This window comes from Polypterus senegalus, chromosome 3 (genome assembly GCF_016835505.1).
Source record: "Polypterus senegalus isolate Bchr_013 chromosome 3, ASM1683550v1, whole genome shotgun sequence".
NCBI classification, from domain to species: Eukaryota; Metazoa; Chordata; class Cladistia; order Polypteriformes; family Polypteridae; genus Polypterus; species Polypterus senegalus.
The window spans coordinates 74,333,671-74,359,828 of NC_053156.1; the positions used below are offsets into that span (position 1 = coordinate 74,333,671).

At 34.4% G+C, this 26,158-nt stretch overlaps 1 protein-coding gene and 1 pseudogene across 1 annotated transcript; both read left to right on the plus strand.

Annotated features, from left to right (window-relative positions):
- The first annotated feature begins 2,868 nt into the window (after nt 1-2,868).
- Nucleotides 2,869-20,174, plus strand: LOC120526533 (annotated as a pseudogene).
- Nucleotides 20,175-20,205: 31 nt separating this feature from the next.
- On the plus strand, nt 20,206-21,234 carry LOC120526535 (trace amine-associated receptor 13c-like). The gene has a single exon (XM_039749698.1). The coding sequence runs from the start codon at nt 20,206-20,208 to the stop codon at nt 21,232-21,234; it is 1,029 nt and encodes a 342-aa protein (XP_039605632.1).
- Nucleotides 21,235-26,158: the final 4,924 nt, after the last annotated feature.

Genomic DNA, 26,158 nt, shown 5'->3' on the forward strand with positions numbered 1-26,158 from the left:
GGTCAATGTAATGTCACATCTTTACAGAAGATTTCTTTCAGAGTATTAAAAGCTTTGTTACAACTTTCTGTCCACTTGATGTTCCAGGGTGCTGTGCCTTTGAGCAGGTCAGTGAGGGGTGCTGCAATATCTGAAAAGTTGGGGGGTGAACCTATGGTACCATCCCTCCAAACCAAGGAATGACCTGACCTGCTTCTTGGTGTGAGGAATCTGCTGGTACTTGATTGCGGCCATCTTGTCTACTTAGGGTCAGATGAGAACACCCCCTATGATGTATTGACCCCCCAAGGTATTGCACCTCTGTCTTGGCAATTACTGTTTTTCTGGGTTTACCACCAATCCTGCAGATCCGAGCCAATCAAATATTCACATTAGGTGCTGTAAATTTTCTTCCCATATTTTGCTGTACACTACCACATCGTCTATGTACACTCTGGAATAGTCATCTTCCCCTTGCAGCACTTTGTCCATGAGGTGCTGAAAATTGGCTGCTGTTCCATGCAGACCAAGCGGCATCACTGTAAACTGATAAAGTCCTCCAGGTGCTCTAAAAGAAGTGAGTGGTTTTATTTCTTCAGTAAGTGGAACCTGCCAATAATCTTAGCACAGGTCAATAGTGGTTAAATATTTTGCAGGACCTAGCTGCTCCATCAGCTCATCCTCCCTAGGCATGGGGAAAGTATCAAAAGCCAATATGGCACTAGGCTTACTGTAATCCATGCAGAAACGCATCTGTCCATTCTTCTTAAGCACAAGGACTACACCAGTCACTCAGATTGTTCGATGATCCCTATTTGTTTTGTCTGGTTTAGCTCTTCACGGAAAACCTCCTGCATGCGTACAGGGATTCTGCAGTATAACGTTCAGACTGGACCTGAAGTGGTAAGGTGTATATCATGTCAGATTAAACTAGTTTTACCAGGAAGTGAACTGAACAAACCTTCAGGAATTATATCCACCACTTGTTTTGTCTTTGTTTCTGCCAGATGTTCCAAAAAAGGCAATGTTTCTGCTTCCTTGCCGGAGTGCAAGTACTGCTCTTCTACCTCTTCCAGGAAGCCACAAATCAAACTGATTGGAAGGCTTAGCATTTTCATTCCAGAGTTGCAACATGTTAATATGAAAAGTCTGTTTTCACTTCCTGAGATGATCAGGCATTTCAAATGTGACAGGCCTTTTTTGTGCAGCCACTGTGTAAGGCCCCTATCACTTGGCTAGCAAATGCTAATTCTCCTTAAAGTATACTTAAGTAAAGGTAATTATTTTTGCATTTGAAATCTTAACTTAGCATGATTACCTTAGAAACAATTTTCTCTACTAAAAATTTTCTTCCCAATTTAAATTTTTTTTTTAATTTTTCTTTATACTTTTTACACTGTTTGTTTTAACAAAATATGCTTAATGCTTTTTTCTTAGCATATGAATTTCCCTTCTTCTGAAAAAGCAATACAATTTTACATATGCAGAAATAATTCTACTGCAGCCATTTACATCAACCTGAGAAAAATATTCTTCTTAGCAGTATGAAATTAGAAAGTATGTTATTTAATGAACAGTATTGTTCAATATGTTTTTCAGAATTCCCAACATGCTACAGGGACAATGAGCATTTCAGAGCCAACCAATTTTAGTCTGCATACTGCATATAAAAGAGTGCATCACACACATTCCATTAAACAGAAATATTGTACAGGGAGTCACAATCACTTGCCAGGTAAAAAAATTGATTCTTTTTGCTTGTCATTCTGTATTGTTGAACTTCAAAAAAGAGGAAAAGCCATATGTGTTTTTATATATATAAAATAAAATCCAGAGACATATGTATCCAATGTACTGTAATTACTAAATAATAATTACATCTTAATATTGCCTGTATTTACCTACACTACAGAACATTGGTAGCGCTACTCGACCCTGCTCAGAAAGGTGCAAAAAAGATATGCATATGGTTGTAAAATACTGTTTTAATGATTATGTTTCAATACACTGGAAATAGAAGTCTGGTGATTAGAGTTGCATTATTGTGATTTATGAAATTTACAAACAAATCAAATAGATAACACCAGCTATTTGCTTTATATTTGTTTGCAGAATATTATACTTTTAAACTTAATATAGTTAAAAATAAATTGTCAGAAATTATGGAGTCAAATTGTACCATATTTTTACAAGCTGTGCACATTTTATACTGTCATGTCGATTATTTATACATTTTTAGTATTATAGTGTATTTCTTGAAAAGTCTTTTTGTATGTATTCTTTTTTCAAAAGCATTCTTTTATTTCTTTTAACTATGTATGGCTTCCTATCTCAATACATTAATTATGCCGTTTGTATATTTCCTTTGATTCCTTACAAAATATCCTGCAGTATACTCGTAACTTATGTTTATTAATTTTATAAACATTACATAATGTTTTTTTTCATGGTTGCCTTACTTTAAAGGTCCGTAAGTATGAAAATATATATAATACTCTATATATTACTAATACCAAAATTTTTAGTTGTACTATTATGTTTAATTTTTTCTCTAAAATAGATGTTAATAATTTTCATATTGTAATTTTATTATATTTTAGATAGAGGGCAGTAGAATACCAAGGCATACATATTTTTTAGAGCCATTGTGCTTTAATATATGCATTTCTTAAATCTAACAAAATCTATTATTTGAAGTTATTTTGGATTATTTTTCTGACACAGCAGTGTATAGTTAGCATTGCTCTAAGTGAAATTGACAGTATTTAAGTCTTTTTATACTTTTTTATTATTTACTTCTTTTGGCTATTTCTTTTTCAGATAAATGGGAAAACAGAAAGACAAGTAGAACAATAAACAGCCACATACTAGAATCTTCATTTTTTAAAGATGGACAAAATAGAATACTGTTATGATAACTTGAATAAATCCTGCGTGAAAGTTTCTAGGTCTGTTGGGATGAAAACTGCAATGTATTTAGTAATTTTGCTAATTGTACTAACAACAATATTTGGAAATCTCCTTGTAATTATTTCCATCTCTCATTTTAAACAGCTTCATTCTCCACACAATCTACTTGTACTGTCTTTGGCCACTGCTGACCTCTTGTTGGGGCTGTGTGTACTTCCATTTAGCATGATCAGGACTGTTGAAACCTGTTGGTATCTTGGAACTTTCTTTTGTAGGCTCCACACCTGCATTGATTTGTTCTTTTGCACAGTTTCAATCTTCCATTTAGGCTTTATTGCTATTGATGGCTATTTTGCTGTGTGTGATCCCTTACATTACTCAAACAAAATAAGCATTGGAGTAGTCTGCTGTTTTATAGCAATTGCTTGGGTGATGTCAGCTTTTTATAGTTTTGGGTTAATCTTCTCTAAAGCCAATAATGAAGGTCTGGAAATTGTAGTTCCTATGTTAACATGTGAAGGTGGATGAATAATCCAGTTCAATAAACTTTGGTCTCTATTGGATGCCTTGACATTTGTCATACCTTGCTTTGGAGTGATTTGGATATATACACAGATATTTAATGTAGCAAGGAAGCAGGCAAGGCAAATTCAAAGCAGGGACTTTAAAATATTTTCTTTGGAAGAAAGCAAACAAAGGGCCAAAAGGAAAAGAGAGCAAAAGGCTGCGAAAACGTTAGGTATTGTGATGGGAGTATTTCTCGCATTTTGGTCAAAATATTTAATGATACTGTGGTCGATGCTTACAATAACTATCAGACCCCAACAACTGTATTTGATGGTTTGATTTGGCTAGCATACAGTAATTCTACTTTTAATCCTTTAATATATGGCTTTTTCGATCTATGGTTCCGAAAGGCATTAAAGCTCATCATTACTTTTAAAATATTCCAATCTCATTCTTCACTCATACAATTGTACAAAGAATCAACTTCCCAAAGGGTTGAATAATTCTATTTATTAAAAAACATATCTGATTCAAATGGTTAAATAATTCCAGACATTAACAACATATTTAATGTCAAAATAAAAAAAAATTGATTGATTATAAAGATGCAACAAATTCCTCATAAAACTAAAAATTGGAGGAAAAAGAAACCTCAAGGACATACCAGTGTTTTTGATATGCTAAAGAAATGAGTTTGACTATTTAATTATTAAGTAATAATAGGTATTTACCATAAAAAATAAAATGAACTATTATGTAATACTTAGGTTTGTTCTAATGCAGTTTTTGCTTAGCGGTCTCGCTGCCCAGAGAACTAGATTTAGATTTCCCATCTGGTTAGTATGTGTTTGAAGTTTGTACGTACAGAATGTCTTTGGGAACTCCTTTCATATCCAGAGATAGCACAAATTAATGCAATCTAAATCCAATCCAATTTATGCAGGGCAGTAACCTGGTATCTCATTTATGTCATGTTTGCTCCTTAATGTTCCCAGGATAAGGTTTTTACTCAAAAAAGAGCCATGATGAAAACAAAACCAATTTCATACAAGTCTTCCTTAAGTAAATTTTAGAACACTTAATATTATTTTTTTCATGTTGATCTTTTAATGTCACTACACAAATCTGAGGTTTTGTGAGTTCTGTTAATAAAGGTAATGTACATTATCCATGTAATTATAGTTGGAAAGATTCTATTTTTTGTATACTTTTCACCATGTCTGTTTTTTTCAATGGCTCAGACAATCCCCATGATGTACAGTATATATCCTATATGTATATATTTGAGCATACATTTACTTACATGTATACAATGTTTCTGTTTCCTACATTCTAGTCCAATGTTATTATCAATGTCCCTGTTATATTTTAAATAACTTGTATTCATTTATATGGACTATTTTGTTTTTCACTAAAGATTATTGCAAAATAAGTAAATACAAGGATGATTTATTAAAGGCTGATTGAGTGTTTAAGGCTATGAAGGGTATTTTCTTTGAGTGTAGCAGAATTACAAAAGTATGTATTTTGATGCGGGTAGCAAATCTTGGCTTTTAAACTTGGTGCTGTCCAGGATATTTAGACCCATGCTGGCTAATGTACAGTAAGTGTTTCTTTCCATTTTGGCTCTTTTTGCATTTCTAAGAGAGTAACCTAATTAGTAAATCACTGTCATTTCTGTAGTTGTCAGCAATGTGTGTGCTGTTCATGAGAAGGAAAGGGGATTAGCCTGAACCCTTCAGAGGAAAGTAGATTATTTGTCTCTATGAACAAATGAAAGTTACCTGTTATTTTTCAAATTCCTAACCCTGCAACATCACACAATCATAATCTGTCCAAAACTCTGAAATGCTTCCTCTTCTCCGTGTTTTTAGTATCTGAACTTAGCCAAAATGCAGAGTGCAGCTCTGATCCATTTTGAATTTATACTTGTGCCCTGTCCATGAGGCTAAGAGTGAAAGTTTAGAGGTATTTAATTATTTGGCATAAAAAAATCACAAACAAATACACAGTATTTATTTGTTTAGCTGATACATTTATTCAAGGTGAATGATAAATCATGGTTGTTTATGGGATACTGCACGTCAGGCCCTGGTTAAGCAACCCACAATTAGTCAGAAAGGGGGTGGAGGGGATAATGGACATAATACCAGCAGCCATGTTCTGTGTAAGAGAGCGTGTACGTTAAAAATGTAAGCTTTAACTGAGCACTGATAGAAACAGTAGACCTTCATAGACAAATTAAAAGCCTGGTGAGTTGAATAGCATTATTAGCTAAAATAAATCATGGAGCTGGGAGACAGAAAGCATAGAATTAAAGTTTGCATTCTTGCTTTAAAAGAAAATGTAAACGCTGCTGAATTTCTGAAAACTTTTAGGCTAGTAAATCTTTTCTTTCCTAAATTTAGTTCAACAGCAGCTCAAGTAAGGAAAGCTATTACTTGAGCAATGAAAAGAGCTTGTGACATAGGACTGCAATAATTTCTCCTGTATTTTGATCATCTCAAAATGTCACAAGCCTTAGAATATCTGAACTTTAATGACTCAAAGCAAGATATGAAAAGCTTGATAATTCCCTAACTAACTTTTTAACTGCTATTTGTGCAATGTTTGGTCCCACATGGAATCTTTCCTTCCTTGCTGCTCTTTCTGAAAGATTGTTAAGTTTTAACAGTATGTGTAGATTTGTTAATTGGCTTTTAGTAAACATAATGGAGACAAGTCGAGAGATGTTCTTTGGTCTCTTTGACTTATGGTGGAATTGTCTGTTGCCCCATTTCCACTGGTTAGATCAATGGATCTGCTACCTGCTACCTATCAGTTGTTGTGGAGTTGGGTTGGACAGTAAGAGGGACCTCTGTTTCTACATGGGTTTATCTGTTTTGTTTACATTGTAGTTTGCACACAGGAGGTGATGGAGGAGTATAATGTGATGGTTATAGACTGTTGTTTCTGGATGTTTGAGAAGTAATTCAAGAAAGCAGCCTTGTTAGCTGTTTAAATTGTTTGTGTGTATAGTTGTAATGGCATTGCTATGAGAAAAAAACAAAACAAAAACAAACTTTCATGTGTAAGCAAGATAATTACATTGTTATATTAGTTACTCATATGTGTTTAAGTATTTTGTTAACATTTTATTGAATTTATTAAAAACAAATAGCATTCCATACAGGAAGTCAAATTTTACAAAACTAGGTTCGAATCAAAGTGTGTTTAAGTGTTAAGACTGTGACTGAGAAAACCTTTATGTACAATCTGATGCTATATAAAACAGGTGCCATGATCTAAATTAAGAAAGAGACAGCAAGGATAGTTAAGTGTCATGAGGCTTGGATCTCAGCATTTATCACTATGTCTACTAAAATTAACAGGTAGCATGTTCTTTTAGATGTTCAGCTCATTGACAAGGCTGACACTTTCTAATATGCAAATACCACCCAGCTGCTAATCCAACTGTCTGACATCCTGTTTTTCTGCAGCAAACACTAAATTACACATTTAACAACAGCAAAATTAATTTCTATAGCACGTTTTCATACAAAGGATGTTACTCAAATTGCTTTGCAAGATGTCAAAGAAATAGTTACAAGTAAAGAAATAAAAATTAAAAGTAGATAAGAATAATATTTAATCAATAGTATATTGTACAACTAATAAATAATGCACTTATATAAAATAGATATAAGAGAAGTAATAGGGTTAGTTTTTAAGTCACTAAATGCTAGTCCAATGATAAGGTCAGGTGGCCAGGGAGAAGAAAAAAACAAAATCTGTGAATGTCACAGGCCAAAAGACTGCCCAGCCCTCAATGGAGATTCTACCTAACAAAAATGATCTTAAGTAGTTCCTTAAAAAAGATTTGCTGACAGGAGGCTAAGGTGAGAAAGGGTCATATTCATGGCTTTACATGTGTTATCAGGTAGAAAAGTATGTAATGCACCAGTATGAAGCAGTGTATATAGTAATGAAGCTGATAGAAAGTCTGTCTTGATACTGTTTGACAAACTGTTCACACATCAGGAGAGCATTCAAAAAGAATACTTGAGCCCAAAACCTACTGATCTACTGCATTTTTTTATTTATATAAAGAAATCATGCCATTCATTATTAAGTTGGAAAACTATGCAGCAGTTCCTGGTACTTTAGCAAGAGGCCGCTTAGTAGACACACAGATGTAAAAGCTTTCCCCTTCAATGGTATTTAAAGTTCAGCCTTTGCTCTCTCTAAATTGTTTAGATTGTTTGAAATTATCTGTTTAATTCAAAAACAATATGAATTTGAAATTTATTCTTTCCTAAAAATTGCTGATTTGCCTAAGTGTAGCTCCAACAGCAGGTTCATTGACACCCTAATATCAATCCAATTAGACTGAGTTCATGTGTATAAATTTGGTTATATGTTACCTACAAACTATTCACTAGAGCATCAAACAAAAACAGCAGCTGTCATGAGAAGTATAAAAATAGCATCACTGGTTCTCTTGTCTGTTTTTCAATAAGGTTATGCATTTCTGTATGCAAATAGAAATTTATCAAGCTTGTGTTATAATAACAAATCTTCTTTATCCATGGCTTTGAACGTTTGAATAAATCTTTCAGCTAAACCATTTGCAGCTAGATGATGATGGGCAGATGTGATATGTTTATACATGTTTGAATTCTATTTAAGTGAAATGTGCTGCATTATCACTGCAAACTTGTTCTAGTAAGCCATGTATTGAAAATATTGTTCTCAGTACATAGATATTCTTTTCAGAAGTTTTTGAAGTCTTGCAAATAATTTCTGATCATTTGTGTATAGTATCCATGGCAACTGAGAACACAGAGATCAAAAACAGACCTGCAAAATCAAGATGTATACGCTATCAGTCTACAGATGCTTGTTGATGAGAGTCCTGTACCAGCTGACATATACTGTATAGTTCTTTGTAAGGTCTTCAATCTGTTTATAAATACCGGGCCATTGTACATAACTATGGGCCAAAATCTTCATTTTCACAGTACCCAAATGTCCTTCATGCAGTGTCTGTAGTATCCTGGAGCGCATCTTTGAAGGAATCACTACACATGATCCACACATCAGAGCCCCTTGACAAATAAATAGTTGTTCTTTTCTAACAGCAAACTCAGGATAAAGAGACTGTCTAAATTTTGGCCAACCTCTCATAACAATATCATAAATACTTGTATTTGTAACAGATAGCTGCTCAACTAAATTATGATAATATATATGAATGTTCTTGTTCTGTCTGTGATGGTAAATGTGATAACACATCAGCATTGTTGTGTTCCTTTGAATTCGATATCATAGGAGAGACCATCTTTATAAACATGCTATGGTGACCAGAGAAACTCATCTTTTGCAGTTAAAAATTGACACTAAAGGTTGGTGGTCTGTCACCAGTGTGAATCTTCAGCCATAAAGGTACTGGTGAAATTTGTTCACTCACCATACCAGACTAAGAGCTTCTCAATCAAATTGTGCCTAATTGTGTTCAGTCTTGGTCAATGACGATGACGCAAAGGTAATTGGTTTCTTACTGCCATCATTTAGTATATGAGATTGAACAGCACCTATTCCATATGTTGATGGATCACATGCTAATCTTACTGGTAAGGATGGATCAAAATGTACAAGTATCTCGTCTGATGTTATCATTCTCAGTTTTTTTGAAGGCTTCTTCACAACTCTTAGGCCATTTCCATTTAGACCCTGTTTTTAGAAGAGAATTCAAAGGGTGCAGCACTACAGAAAGATTTGGCAGGAATTTGTGTTAGTAGTTAACAAGTCCTAAATAAGACTGCAACTGAGACACATTTTCTGGTGGTGAAACCTTTAGTATGGCTCCATCCTTGGCTCTAAAAATGACAGTCATCAGCCAGATCTTCTTATATAATATGCTACTGTGGCTGTTCTTTTGTCTGTCCAGGATTTTAAATCACCTGTAGCTTGCAACCCGTTTGAACTATTCACCTGAAATTTGGTACACATATACTATGTGACATCTACTATCCACTTTTTTTTGACCTCCAAGGTTATTCCTCTTTTTATTTTTATTTTATTTTATTGTAGAATCAACTGTTGGCAGCAGCCAGGACGGCGGTCGTGCGGCACATGCGTACCGGCTCCGTCCTCATTCCCTACCATCTTCGCCATCACCTAGCTCTTCATATCTTGAATCACTCTTGAGGCAGATTGAAGACTTAAGTGCCACCTTAAGTGAAAAATTAAGGAAAACGTACTATGTAATTGTAACACAAAACACTGACTTAATCAGTTTTAACGCGAAAAGATGCTGAAGAAAGAAGAGAAGGAGCGGGCCACTAGGGTGGAGAAAAGAAGAGCTGCTCAGGAAGCATCAAGCACATCAACCTCTAAGCAAACGAATGCTAAACATACAGAGAAAGAGTATGAAAACTATGAATGCTCAAATCAAGTGTATTCACTGCATGTTATCATGCAGTGCACCTTTACTAGTATGAAATATTTAATGATTTGGTTTCAAGCAAAACAGTTCAAAGCATACCTGTTTCAAAGTTTGTGTTTCACCTAAAATGTTATCCAGTGGAATATTAATGTGTTTAACATTGTATTTTTAATTTATGTTCAAAATCATACAAAGAAACTGCTTTATATGAGGCAGACCACTTTTAACCTCATATATTTATTTTATTTACGGCATTATTGCTTGCGGCATACTGCATCCATTTGTTTTATTTGGCTGGATACAGGAAAAGCACTTTTTCCATAAGCCTGAATTGGATTTAACAAATTAAAAAATGTGATGTAATGTTATATATTTATTAGAAACAAAATTAATTTATTTGGAAACATATTTATTCCAAATCAATTTTAATTAAAAGTAAGCTTATGGAAAAACAAAATGAAAGTGAATTACTTATAAAAAACCTAATGGAATAAAATGGCTTCAGGAAAGTAAAATTTTCTACTTAAATACATTTTTATTCTGTGGTAAGTTTATCCATAAATTGTTCTTTAGAAATCAAAACTGATGTTGTGTTGATGAAATAAGCAACATCATGAGATGTGAGGCTTTAATGGCTAAAAGTAGTGAAATTGTGAAATTTGCACAATAAAATGGTGTTCAATAGATATTAGGTGTGTATTCTCTATGGAATGAATACTGACAAAGACACTGATAAATCACTATTTCTGGTCAAGTAATGTTATGTAAAAAACAGACTGCATTAATCACAACTTCTAGGAAAGTCTCTTGATAATTAAGTTGTGTTAACAAGTAAAAGGCTCAGTTCATATAAATATTCCGGAGAAATTCAGTTTTCCAATTAGCTCTGCTGACTAACATGAGCTCATGACTATCGGTGTTGGGAAACAGTTTCGAAGGTATCTCTTAGATATATTACTTCATATTTTCATGCATGTTTATTGTTTCTTAGCAAAATGTTATACCTAATAATGCTTTACATTTTCCAGCATTATGTAGTGTACCTATTGTGAGTTTTACAATTTTTAAAAACAGTTGATATGCTTATCTTGAGAAACAGAATAAAGCAATATCTAGAATATTAGATCACTTTCATTTAGCTTATATTTTTTTATAGTATTTTTAGCTATTAATCCATACATTGGAAGATAATATTTTTAGATACCCACATATTGTTTAGAATATCATCAGGAGATGCTGGTAGTGTTCATAACAAAGCAGGTATCTACATACAGTACTTTGAGACTCGCTTGGTTTAAAGACGCTGTGTATTTAGGTTCCTCATCACTGTACATAAGTAGTTTCAGAAGGCTGTCTGCTGGATAAGGGTTAAAAAATATCATTCTGCATTTGTAAAACTTTCATTAAGAAGTTCTCTTTCAACTCCAAATATTTCTTCAAAGCCATAGTGTCAAACTGAATTCAGTACTGGACTCAGTGTACATGTATTGAGTTCTGCTATAAGTATCATTCTTATAATTAGGACTTTGGCTTTAATAAAGGAAAATGTTTCTGTGACAACTGAAACTTGTCTTGTCTTTCCTGGATTATGTAATCATTTACAGGTAGCAGGATTGGTGTTGCTGATTCACTTTGTGTTTTCTCTCTAACTCTGTGTGGATTTCTTTGTGTGATTGTGAATGTTATGTAGGTAAATGAAGACTCCCCCGCTCAGGCAGTACCCAATGTTAGATAAACTCTGGAGTCTAACAACACTGAAATGAGTTCTAGAATGTCTACTGAGCCATTCATTGACAAAATAAAATTTACCAAATACCACATAGTATTTGTTCATCCTCAAAAATTATCTGGATTTTCCAACACGTTTAAGTGAAATTTTCATATCATCACTGTCTGTGTTCATTACCTACAGGGATCTTCTTTGTCTCCTGTGAAGAGAAAAATGAATTCAACCTGGTATAATGTTGATAACTTGGAGGAATGCAATGAAGTCTACAAATCTTTTGCCTTTAAAATTGCTATGTATTCAGTTCTTACCATAGCTGTGCTATTAACAGTTGGTGGCAACTTATTTGTAATTATGTCGATCATCCATTTTAAGCAGCTGAAATCTCCCAAACATGTGTTAATTTTTTCCTTAGCTTTGGTTGATCTTCTTCTGGGAATATGTGTCCTTCCTTTCAGCATGGTTAGAACAGTTGAAACATACTGGTATCTGGGGTCATTTTTTTGCAGACTGCACACATGTTTAGATATTTTGTTTTGTACATCATCAGTTTTTCATTTGTGTTTCATTGCCATAGATCGCTATTATGCAGTATGTGATCCACTTCGATATGCAAGTATTATCAACACAAGAATTGCATGGTGGCTAGCAGTCTTAGGATGGGTCATACCAGTAATTTACAGCTTTGGCTTTATATACACCAAATCTAATGACCCTGGATTGGATGATTTAGTTGCTATTTTTTCATTGAATGGTAATTGTGTCTTGCTGTTTAATAAACTATGGGCGCTGCTTGATTCCCTTGTTTTTCTTCTGCCCTGTTTTGCTATGATTGTTATATACATAAAAATTTTTATGGTAGCTAAAAAGCAGGCTAGAAACATAGAGATTATGGAAAACAGAATACAGTGGCTGAAAGAATGCAGAACAAAACTGAGACGAAATCGGGAACAAAAGGCTGCAAAAACATTAGGGATCTTAATGGGAGTCTTTTTGGTTTGCTGGGTCCCATATTATGCCAATTCACTGATAGATGCTTTTAGTGATATTTCAATTTCATCAGCTGTTTTTGAAATAGTTTTGTGGCTAGGTTACATGAATTCTACTTTTAATCCAATGATTTATGCCTTCTTTTACCCATGGTTTAGAAAGGCTCTCAAGATTATGGTAACATGTAGATGTATGAATCCTAACTCTTCAAGTGAACAGCTGAATATAGAATGAAATTACCTTAAAATTGCACTGAATGTGTTTATATTTATGTAATTAATATAATATATACTATTGTTATAGTATAATATACTGTATCTTTAACTTTAGTAAAGTTAGAATGTATTGCCTTCAATCAAACCTAAAGGCACCATAAACCCATACAGGAGTAAATGGGTTCAGAAAAGGATAAATGATGCAGTATATTGCCAAACCATAATTATTAAAGATGGAAATTTAAAAGCATATGAACCAATTAGAAACAAAAATCAATTTCTATACTGCTGAATCAAATGAAGGAAGATTTTTTGCCAAAAGAAATGATAGTATGAGATTATTCTCAAGTCTAGTAGGAAAAGTTGGTCATCTAACAGAGGAGGCTATAGCATTTTAGAAAGCACAAGCTTGGGTAGTTAAGCGCCCCTAAAACTTTAGGAAGTATTAACTGACCCAGGAAGTTAGTAAGGAATGATCTAGTTGCTGGAATTACTTCCACAGAGCAAGATGGAAGGAAAAAAAGACAAGTAGTGTATACAATGTTTTTGCAAATAGGAAGACTATCCCTCACTCTTAGTAAGTAGGCAGTCCAAATTGGGTGGCTAATAGTATGATTGTTCCATTTTCATTTCTCCTGCTTCATGTGATCTTCAATATTTTTCAAATTTTAAAAAAGGTTCTTTTGGATTGAAAATCTTTGAGATAATTTCATCCCAGGTTTGTATAACATCCAGTTGTGCCACAGTTAACAGACTTTTATGTGAATGACAGTAAAAGTGTCCAGTGTACCTTACATGTTATTACAGCATTGGCACTGTACAAGTGTACGACATGAGTATCATATACACAGTTTTTTCATTTCATACTACTTTTCTGTACCTAGCTATTGTATCTCTTCAATTTGTAATGTACACAACCTAATTAAAACATCATGTATAATAATTCACAATATGAAAGCAATTTAAAAAGCCATTTATTAATGCAAAAAGCATCAAGCAATTCAACAAGGTAAACGATTAGTGGGAAAATATTTTATAAACTTTATGGAGCTTACCAGAAAAATATGGAAAGCCATGGGGAAATCTAAAGAATTTGACACAATTTTCATACTTATACTTAGTACTAATATTTGAAACTTAACAGTATTGGCAGTTATATATTTTTGTTCAGTATTCTGCAAAAAATACAGATGTTCAATAATATTTGTCATATATGTTAACACTTACTACACTTAATTAGGCAATGATCTGCCTACCAGCATATGAATATATATTGTAATATGTAGTTCAATATCAATATTGTTTATTTGTCATTTTCTTAACTATTGGTCTAGGCCAGACATTTTCAAAGAGTTCATTTGCAGTTGTTTTAAACTGGATTACTTGCATGCACTTCTGTCTCTTTAGATGATGATCTTTTTAATCTTCAATAAAAATCTCTCGAATACAATGCTTCTTATTTATTTTTCTTATTTAACTTTCAAAATCGGAAATAACATACAGATATTAGTTTGAGCAAATATGTAGATTGTAAATGACATTTCATCAAATTGCAAAAGCTAAAGGAATGGTCTATGAGTTTCTGGTTGTTTTTATTCAAGAGATACCACACCTGACTTTTGTATATTCTGCTAATGTTTTACTCCAAAAACATAATGTAAAGGCATCAGCATTAAAGTGTTTCCTTAATTTTATATTATAAGAAATAAATCTGCTAGGGTGTATGCATTGGTTGTGATTTACCAAATGGAACACCAATTTCTTTAATTTCTTCTCTTGGAATGCAACTCATTATTCTTTTGTCTTATAATATCCTGTTTTTATTCTTGATCTTCATTCAAGTAATAAAGTTGAAGGTCTACACACCATGTACTTTGCCTGGATCAAAGTACTCTAGCGTGTATTGATAAAAAACACATTTGATTTTTAAACATAATTCTCCAAAGGCCAGGAGCTGAAGGCTGTAATAAATGTAGCGTCACACCTTGTGAAAGCTCTACATGGCCATTCACCCAACGTAACGGGTGTTTCACTATGCTTGCTCTGCATATTCTAACTGTCCTTGACCCTTTTTGACTTAAAAAATTGAGTCAAATCTCTTAAAATGATTCATGCAGTCATCAAATCAGCTTCCTAAAAAATAAAAATAACACCTCTCACAGTTTACATTTTTGTAGAAAATAAAGATGCCATTTTAAAAACTCTAGATGCCTCTAAAAAACGTCAGGACACTAAATTTACTATTACAATTCTAAAGAAAAGATATTTTTCTTTGACTACATTTTTCTTTCAGGTTTCCTCGATTCTTCGTTAGGCTTGTTGGTCAGGGTTTTTCCTTGTTTGCTTATTTTTGTTATTTGCTCTACACACATGTTAACAAAACATCTAATTGTGAACACTGACCAGTATTTTGAACCTAATGTCAAAGTGACTTGTCAAAGCACCAGATGGAATTAAGAAATGGCTGAAAACATGTTTTTAAAATCATGTGGACTTAGGTTAAAATATCTCGCTTTCTCTGAAACTTTATCACTGCCAAGGAGTTTCTGCTCCATTCAAGAGTCCAGTAAACATCTCACAGGCAAACTGAATTCACTGACATGTTACCAGACATCTTTACACAACCTAGCATAACATAGCACTGTTCAATTATGACTGGATTTTTTTAAACATTTTATGAAACTGTGTTTTATTTTTTGCTTAAGATGATCATCCTCCAGATTATTGACTCAGATTCTGGTGGACTCATTTCAGCTGTGGAAAACATTGCAAGGGCTTCTAAATCTGATGGCCAAATCTTGAAAGAATTATCAGGGGAGTTTCACTGTTCATTACCTTTTTGCCTATTACATCCCACTTACATGAAACCTTTATACTTGTATATGCTATTTTGAAAAACTTGCTCCCTAAATAGTGAAATTCACAACAATGGCAAAAACAGAAGTAATTCAAGCTGCTGCAGCTCCAAAAGTAGTAAATAGTTTATTACAGAAAGTAATGGCAGACATGCTGTTTAAGTGTAGCATTAGGTTAAGAAAGTGGTTCCTATAGTGAGTTTAAATGATGTGGTGAATGACTTTGGATATTCCCCTACATTCCTACTCTGCTCCACTCATTGCAAAATAATTGCTTAAATGTATATATGAGTGTTACTTAACTCACTATTCCAATTAATCCAGATCAACTTAATATTTATTTACAAACTATAGATCCTATAATTGGCTCCAGCAGACCCACGTGACCCTGTAGTTTGGATATATCGGGTTGGATAATGGATGGATGGATGGATGAATCCTATATATCCACAGTGTAACAAATGTGAAGGATAACAACAGTCAAATGATTTATATTTAAGAATTAGGAAGCAAAGTACTTAGGGCTTTACCAGGAAGTCAGGGATGTTTTCAAATAAAGCAAAAAGTGTAAAATATAAATTGGAGTAACAAAGAGCAGAGCAAAAGAATCAAAATCAAAAAAAAAAAAAATTACGCATAATCAGCTAAATGGAAAGGACATAAATCGTAGTAAAAGAGAAAAGAGATTCATAATCTCTGAATCTAGGAATGATAATATCAAAAAACATGCTAAGTTTAGAATGAGATTCCACAAACCTGGACAAACAGGACACACACAGATTTTACCATTACAACAACAAGAAAACAATGTAATGTGTTGCTCACTCCTGTTTATCCTGCCTAACAATAAAGGAACATAAACAAAAATAAATTTGTAAAGTGAGAGAACATATTCCCTTTCACATTGTTAAAAAACTCTCATGTAAATAAAAAAGAAATAAAATTCCTTCGCTTCAGAAACTCCCAAAACTGACAAGTATATTTTTTACGTTCAATAAATACTGTCAAAAAGGAAAAACAAAACAGTGAAACATCACAGGAAAAAAATGCAAACATACATATTGTGGAACGAGTCCCGGACACAGACAGACGGACAACGTTTGGTCACCTATCACACACATTTATTATAGTCTACTATTTACAAAAGGTGCAAAATCCAGTGCTACAGCACCAATCACCCCAAAATCCAGGCCTCTCTATCAGTGATTTTTCTCCTTCAGGCCGCCTCCACTCCTCTTCAGCCAGACTTCGTCCACTCCTCGTCCGATTCCAGTCATCGAATGAAGGGAGGCAGCCTCTTTTATAAGCACCCGGATGTGCTCCAGGTGTGTTCCAGCCATCTCCCACCAACACAGTGTCGGCTGCATCCCCAGAAGCACTCCAGGTGTTCCTGTTCGTCTTCCCCCCAGCACTTCCTGGTGTGGCAGAACTGCTGAGGTCCAGGGCTCTCCAGGCATTGGGGCACCCCCAGGCAGTGACCACGGGCCCCTACAGGGTTTCGCTTCCAAGCTCTGCACCTGTGGTCCACAGCGCAACCAGGGCGGTCGCCCCCTCGTGGTCTGGAGGAGGAGGTGCAAGCCCTCCTCCATTCCTCCTGGGCATCCTGGCTGGGTACCACCCCCAGCCGTGTGCCACAGTACCCCACCACAAGCTGAGACCCCTAGGGGCCAGCGGCCCGTACCACGAGGGCAGGTCTTCCTCGGCGGGAAGCCAACATGCTCCAGTCCAGGGCCCGGTCATGCAAAAGACAAAACAGAACAAGGGGCGGAGACGTTGCCCTGACGCCGCCACTCGGCGTCTCTTTGCCTTAAATAGGGGCAACGCTCCCTCCTCTGACTGGCACCCCAGTGCTTGCGAACTCGGTCCCCCTTTCGAGACCTCTGTGTCTCCCATGCTGGGACATTGGACGGGACTGCACACGCCCCCGTCACCTGAGCTGGCTGTGGGGTTTCCCTCGATTCCTCCTTTTCCTCTGGGACACCGTGACAGTCCCAGTAAACCAGTAAAGTTACAAACTTTGGAAACCAGGATACTAACATTTTTGATGTAATGTTTCTAAGAAATTTTTGAAACCAATGAATGTTTGGATTTGTTGAACTGAGTTTTGAAGTAATGTTTTGAAAACAAATTCTGTTTTTGGTATGATTAGGTATAAGGATGCACAGGTTAATGAGGTAAGTAGTCAAATTTTACATTCGAATTGGTTGTCAGGCAAAATCGTCATCCAGAAGCAATGTAATAAGGGTTTGTCAACGACGTAACGTATATAGTTGCTAGGGCCTGGTAGAAAGTCGTCTGACTAAGGCATAAGGGTGGTAGCCTGGGAGTTTACGCATAAACTTTTGACCTTTTTTTATTATTTCAAAGTGAGACAGTGATGATAGATGTTCAGACTTTTTATGCTGTAGGTGCTATAGCTGGTTTAAAGCATCTCTACAGCTTGGTAAAAGTGAATACTTTGAAAAAAATCTGATGTATTCAAAGCAGGTCAGGTGGTGTTGCTTAACTTGATTCATATTATGCCTCATTCTTGATGATGTGATTTCATCCTCAGAAAACAATAGTTAGAATTTCTTCAACTTTTTTCCCCTTGTCAATAGACTCATCAGTTTTTACAATGAAAGATATCAGGTAAATCCAGCTTTCAGCAAATAATGAATTTCAGTTACCCAGTTAAACACACATCTTCCTAGTCATCATCAAATTATATTCAGCAAGTGTTGAGATACTTCAATAAAACCACTACTGCAGGATTCCCAAACAGATTTCTTTTTGTTTCTACTTGCCTAAGGGAACACTTTGAAATAATAAAAATATGATAATCAAAGATAGCCCCGTTACTCATTGAGACTAGAAAGCAGGCTAGTCTTTATTGACTGTGCATTTGGATTTGTGCTGTTTAACATTATCAAGTCATTTTAAAAAAGGAGCACAAAATGGCTGTTTAGTCATTGCAGATGTTTTGTTTTATCAGAGGCTTTCTTGTTTTAGACAGATATTATACTGATTAAAATAAAAAGAAGAATGATTATTTGCTATTGATTTAGGATTTTTAAAGAGGTTAATATAAACAAATATAAATTTGTGATGTTTTAAGATTTGAATTTACTGCAGTCATATTTGTTATGTAAGTATTTTAAATCGTAGTCCTCTTGTATTGTGTAGTGTTTGAAATGACAAAGAGTATCTCTATAAAAGGAATATTTTATTACATGTCATTTGTGCTGCCTGGTGTTAATTTGGTTAAAAAAAAAAGAATCCTTCATAAGTATTTATTAAAACTGTCTTATAGAGCATTTTTATAGAAAACTTGCAATAAATCCATATTTAGGGATTAAATATTTTTAAAGCATGCATATTTTTGCAGTTGATCCTTAAAGGATATTAAGGGTCACTGGTGTGCTGGTAATAGAATAAGAAAAAGCATTCCTCTAGAAGTGCTAGTAAAATTTACAAATTTAATTTAGTTAATTACATGCTTCCAATTCAAAGCTTAAAGTTTGTGTTTTTTTTTTAATTAAATGAACTGGGCATAAACAAAAATAGTAACAGAAATACCCCTTAAATGAACACAACAAAAATGTACTGTTGTAAACTTAAACACAAGTGTGTCTGTACCACATCCATTTGTTTACTAAAGGTATCTTTTTTATAATATGATTTTGCTAAACTGAATCTTGAAGGCAGCACTCAAAAATCATGAATAAACTGGACAGAGTGCCAGCCCGCCACTGGGAAAACTGATTAACGACCCACAATCACCTAAATTGAAACCATTTGGAGTCATCAACTGTCTTGAAGTTAATTTCTTTAATTTTCTTTAATATGTGTGAAGCGGCTCATTAACATCTGTACAACTCACTCTTACTTAATTTCCATGCTCTTATATGAAAGAACCACAGTGTCCAAAACAAAATAATAATAATACCTATAGTGTTTTTGAAATTTCTAAATGTGTACACTTGTGAGCACGTATAATAGCATAGTCTTCGTTTACAGTTTTCTAAATAGTACAGCCTACCATTATTCAAACACTCCAAAAGTGAGCCAATTGGCTGGATTTAAGCCAATAGGCAAACAGAACTTTCTGTGTCTTTGAATTACTACCGGTATAAATCACCAAGGCTGAAAGGAATAACAACTATTACAGTTCATCACTGGCCAATGTATGTGATGGAGGGTAATATTATACAAGCTGTTTTCCTTTGTAATACTTGCTAACTTTTATTGTATATGAGTGTTATAGAAAATGCTAATTTAAGTTAAAAGATAATCAGTAAAATGTATAATTGTATGTTTCATTCAAAACAAAAAAGCCACATTTAAGGGTGCATGACGCATCTTTTTTTATAAATAAATGTCTTTGTTTATATGTATTTTTTCAGGTTTAATGACAAGAGCTGTCCATGCTTATCAAAATACAAAGATTTAAGATTGATTTAAAAATGCAATACACTTGCTAAAATATGGAATATTATATTGTTGGCTTAAAATTGTGTTAAGATATGTTAACAAAAAATAATATTCTTCAATAATTCATTTTTTATTTTTTTATTCTAGATTAATTAAAATTCTGCTTTGGTTCAACAGTTTATAATGAATTCAACCTTTATATCTGCAGACTCTGTAGAACACTGTTTTCAAAATGTGAATACGTCCTGTGTAAAAGTTTCCAGGTCAGCTAGTGTTAAAATTGTTATGTATTTTGTGTTAGTGTTAGCTGTTCTTGTTACAATTTGTGGAAATCTTGTTGTGGTCATCTCGATTTCACATTTCAAGCAGCTGCATTCGCCCAATAATTTTCTTGTCCTTTCTCTGGCAACAACTGATCTTTTGCTAGGATTGTGTGTGTTACCTTTTAGTGTCATCAGAACTGTTGAAACCTGTTGGTATTTAGGTTCTTTTTTCTGTAGGTTACATGCGTGTATGGATATGCTTTTTTCTACCGTTTCTATTTACCATTTGTGGTTTATTGCAATTGATAGGTATTATGCTGTGTGCAATCCGCTGCTTTACACAACTAAAATCAGCATTAAAGTTATTTACATGTTTATAATGCTTGCGTGGATTTTACCAAGTATATACAGCTTTGGCTTAATTTTCTCTAAAGCCAATGACCAAGGTCTTGAAGATTTGGTTGCAATATTGTCATGTGAAGGTGGTTGTCTTTTGCTATTTAATAAACTCTGGTCAGTGTTGGAATCACTAACATTTTTTGTACCATGCTTTATAATGATAGGGATTTACGCAAAGATTTTCAGAGTTGCTCAAAAACAAGCTAAAACAATACACAATATTCAAAACAAAATTAAAACACAAGAAGAAAAGAAAAGGAGAGTAAATCAGAAGAGGGAACAAAAAGCTGCAAAGGCACTGGGAATATTAATGGGTGTATTTTTAATTTGCTGGTTGCCGTATTTTATTGATCTTTTAATTGATGGCAATATCAATTATGTAACTCCTGCATTTGTATTTGATGGCTTAGCCTGGCTGGGCTATGTTAATTCTGCTTTCAATCCTTTGATTTATGCATTTTTCTACCCCTGGTTTCGCAAAGCACTGAAACTAATTTTGACTTTTAAAATATTTACTTCTAATTCATCAAAGATTAAGCTGTATTCGTAGTAAAGCTGATAAAATGGGTCTATTATTTCATTAAAATGGTTAAGAAAAAGCAAATTTTAAAATATATATATTTTAGTAATATTAACTATGGAATAGCATAACTTTCTGGATCTCAGTTTATATTACCTTATCTTTTGGTAATTGTGCTTCACATATGTTAAATGGAAAAAAGAAAATGGGATGAACTTTAAAATGCTATTATTTTTAACTACATTAACCAATGGAGCTATTTCTCTGTAATAATGAATCCAAAAAAAGATATTTGAATAAAACCTTTTAATACTCATAATATAAGATGTCAACAGATATTACAGACTTGTTTACTAATTATCATCACAAGTATTTTTTGTATGTTGGTATACAGTAAGTTGGAATCTCATAATAAATGATTTCACTAATGATTAGCATGCTGTTGTCAGTGTATTTTTAATGATGTATCCCAAATGAACTACAACATTTCAGGACTAAAGTGAACTCTCTATTATAGTATAGTCTACAAGTTGTTTTGTTGCTATTAGATAGATAGATAGATAGATAGATAGATAGATAGATAGATAGATAGATAGATAGATAGATAGATAGATAGATAGATAGATAGATAGATCTTTATTTATTCACAGAGGAAATTTGCCTTTTTACAGAAATCCACATTTATGAAAGCTTAAGTGTCTGCATGTCTGTCTGTGTGTCCATCTGCTTGCTACGTCTCTAACACTCCGATGACACATCACAAACGTTTGTACTAATGAAACTACAAATGCAATGCACTACATGCATTACAAAATTCATTCCAATAGATGGTTTGCTGCAAAGGTTATTGCTGAGGATTTCATTAATTTGCCTAGATTTCAACCTATCTTAGATGGATAGCACAATTAGTTAATAAATAAACATATATATATATACAGTATATATATATATATATTAGTGCTGGGCAATGATCAATCGCGATTAATCGCATACAATCACATTGTTATGCACAAAATTCAATAATGAACTCAAAACTACTGTATTGCATGTACAGTGGAACTTCGGGTCATGAATGTCTCGGACCACGTACAAATCGGGTTACAACCAAAAAGTTCACCAAACTTTTGCATCTGTTCATGACCAAACACTCGGGTGATGAACAAGCCAGTTTCCCTTTCGGTTCATACGCGCTGATGATTTCCGCACATGTTCTGTCTCTCCTTGTGCAGCGAGCGAGAGAGCAAGTGAGAGAGAGAGAGCTTGAGAGAGCGAGCGAGAAAGAGAGAGCGCGAGAAGACAGTTAAAGAATGTACCGGGCTTGTTTTAAAAGAGACAGATTCGAGCATTGTTTTAATCTTGTCATATTTAATGAAGACTTTTTTCTATTGGATTTTAACTTCCACTTCACTTCTGTTTCTATGGGATCATTTATTTATTGAAGGATTCTGAAAGCAGGGCACTTTATTTAATTTGGACTTTGTTTTTGATTGTTGTTTTGTTGATTTTAATAAAAGCACTTGGCACTTTTTGCACCATCCATGTTTAAGGGCTCCCAGAAGCGAGACGGGAGCATGCAGAAAATATTCACAGACTTTACCTCAAAACTGTAATCTCCTCTCCACCCAGTTCCTCCTCACTTTCTTCATGCCAGAACTCAACTCATGCGAGGTTAGTTTTCTTGGATGTTTATGGTTAGTTTTTGTATAAATTACAGATTTTTCAAAGTTCCCTTTTTTTCCTGTGCTTAAAACTCATTAAAAAAGTGTTTACAGAGAGCAGTTCGTATGTAGCGTGAACTCTTGCAATATTTATTTTCTCTGTTCAAGTTTTTCTCAGTGTTATTCAATGTTTTTACATTTAGTTTACTATTACACTGTGCATTCTATGGTATAATTAACTATTTTTGTGTTTAAAAATCTTTAAAAAATATATATTTACATACAGCTCATACGGTCCGGAATGGATTAATTGTATTTACATACAATTCTATGGGGGAAATTACTTCGGGTCCCCGAGGTTCCACTGTATTTGGTTTGCAAAGACTAAACAAATAAGGTGCTTTTTAACAGCGGTATTCCTTTTACATAGTAGCAGTTAAAATATTTCTTGTAAATCTCAACTTAAACATTAATGTAATCAAATCAAATATAAAACCATAGCTATTTGCCACTGCCATGGCATTAACGTTTTATCCAGTTTGTTATAGAAAAACAAGTTTCCCTCAGAGTCCAGAGCCACAATCACAACATTATAACAGGCACCTTCCAAGCAACAGCAAGTTAACATTTCTAAATCTGTTTCTTTTTTATCTGAACAGATACCAGCAGAAACATTTTTTTTTTTATCAGGGAGCAGCATAAACAGTCTATGTTCAGTAGCAACTCTTTGAGGGCTAATGTTTTTTCTAAAAAACTCAGTTTTCTGAAAAGCACACAAAGCGATGGTTTCACACATAAATTAGCACAAAACATCTGTTGCTGCCTGTTGTGCTTGTTCTTGGTACCTGTTTCCAGTCTGTGGCAGCAGTGGCTGCACGTTATCAATGGCCAGCAGGAATGCCTTGTAGGCTGGCTGCCTGGCTTGGCCGTCTTTGTGAGACAGGTGCACGGGGTGGCAGTTTCAGTGAAACACAATATGGTTTGCACCTCCTGTTATCGTAAGTGTCTCCCAGGCAAACGTCACCATAGGTGCATCAACTACACAAACGTTTTCAGCACCACGATCAGCTGGGGACCGATCAGGCTTTAGACCTTCCTTGGGTAACCTTAGATGAGACATAAAGCCACTTCTGTGTTTTCTTCCTTGCTGGTGAAATTTAGCTTTTTGTGAAAATCTTCTGGATAAGTATAATTATGAACTGTTTGGATAGGTTTTTGGATTTTCTAACAAAATCAACAAAGATCATTGTTAGTAATTTAAGCTGCAATTTTCTGTGTAGCATATCCATGTTACACTGATTTTTTTTCCTACTTATTTGTGTCGGAAAAGATGAATTGATCACTCAATGGATTAAATATCAGTTTTGCCTTCACCAATGTTGGTAACTTATAACATAATTTGGTAAGGCTTCTACTTTATTTCCAGATGTTAGACTTATATCAAGGTAACAGAAGTACACTCATTTTAAGAAGCAGACTAATACAATTTATTGATAAATACAATGATTAAAGAAATATGATCATATGTATTGACATAGAAGACAGGAAACAAAACTAGCCAGAAAAACATTATATACAAGGGGCTGGCTGTTTACTGGCTATTTATAATCCTAGTTTATCTTGGCGCAGATAAACGGTTTTATGACATAATCTCTTTAAGGGTGATGTCCAATGTTGTGTGCAATTGTTGCTCCGGGTTCAAGTGGAGGACTTTCATTGCATTGGAGTGCACTCTTTTTCTTTTGCTACATGGTGTTTTGTTTGTAGTGTATTGTGATGTTGCCTTACTTAGCTTGTTGTTAGGCTCTTTTCTGTGTCCTCTGTACCTTCATATGGAACAGCATTACTCTTTCTGCAACAATAGTGTAAGTGCTGGATTTTAATAAGAGGTAACGGTGGGCTCAGTCACTGGAACAAAGTTTGGCTTGTCAGAGTGAATCATAGAGCTAGTTCAGCTCCAAAGCTCTATGGAGAATAACTTCCAGGTCAAAATAAGTTTGTGAGCTCTTTTCTCTGCAGAGAGTGGATGGCTTCTCACCCCTAAAAAAGTAGTTTGTTGGCTTTCAGCTCACAAACAGAACAGATTGTCATCTTTCAGTTCACCAGAAGAGTGTGCATTGTCTGCTTTTTGACTCCCCAAAGAGAATAGAACCTCAGTATTCAGTCCCCCCAAAAGAGACAGAAGACATGAATGTAGCTAGTTTTAAAGGAAGGTGTAACCTCTGGTGATTGGATTAATGTCCCTTCCCGTTACAGTTCTAGGGCCTTCTTATTTTGTCCATCACATACAGGCAGGTTCATTGTTATTGTCAGAATGTAAAATAAATGTCCATTTTGAGGCATTTTGTCTCTGCAAAAGTGTAATTGGGGTATGGTATGGTAAGGGTATAAATAATTTTCTACATTTCTCATAAATCTGCTCTGTTAACAGGAATTGTGTGCCACTAAAAAGTCTAGCAAAATGGACAATACCATATTTGTCCTAGAGGGGTTTGGCTTTAGAGTACACATGAGATAAGGTGTGGCTTTGTATAATGAGACTTCATTATTCTGCTGTGAGTTTATCAGTTAAACAGGCATTTCATAAACCTAAATCCCAGGCTGGTTAGCCTCATGCATTTTTATCCCACCGTACAATTTAATATACAAATGAAGTTTAGATTTAGATTGCATTAGGTTTATATACATGCAGGTAGACAGTGCCCTTTATATACTGTGGAATCAGAGATATTTTGAAGTTGTCCCTAAACCTATAAGTAATATGCTGAAGAACTTAAAAATAATGGTTTGCCACGCAAATCAGCTGAAAGAGAAAGATAAGCACAGAGACTGTAAGCTACAAAAAATATGATTAATAGGGAAATATAATTGTTATATTGTGCTTGCGTCCACCAAACTCAAAGCCCAAACTTATCTCAAAAGATAGTAAGCAAGATCTCCGGATGCATTCTAAAAATAAAAGCATCCTGGTCTTAAACTCTAGAAGCATGTTTCCAGCCTGCACGGCCCAAAAAAAGCTCTAAAAGGGAAGAGTAGAACTGTTGAAAAGTCTCTAAGCCCCGAAATACCAATAATTATTTGAATTAAAAGGTTATATTTTATTCAGAAAACATATTTTTTATTCACAAAAAGGGTAAACAGAAGTTACTATATATGTAAAAGGCAAACCCCAGAGCAACAATGCCAGTCCACAATCCCAAAAATTAAAAGGTTATATTTTATTCAGAAAACATATTTTTATTCACAAAAAAAGGTAAACAGAAGTTACTATATATCTAAATGACAAACCCCACAGC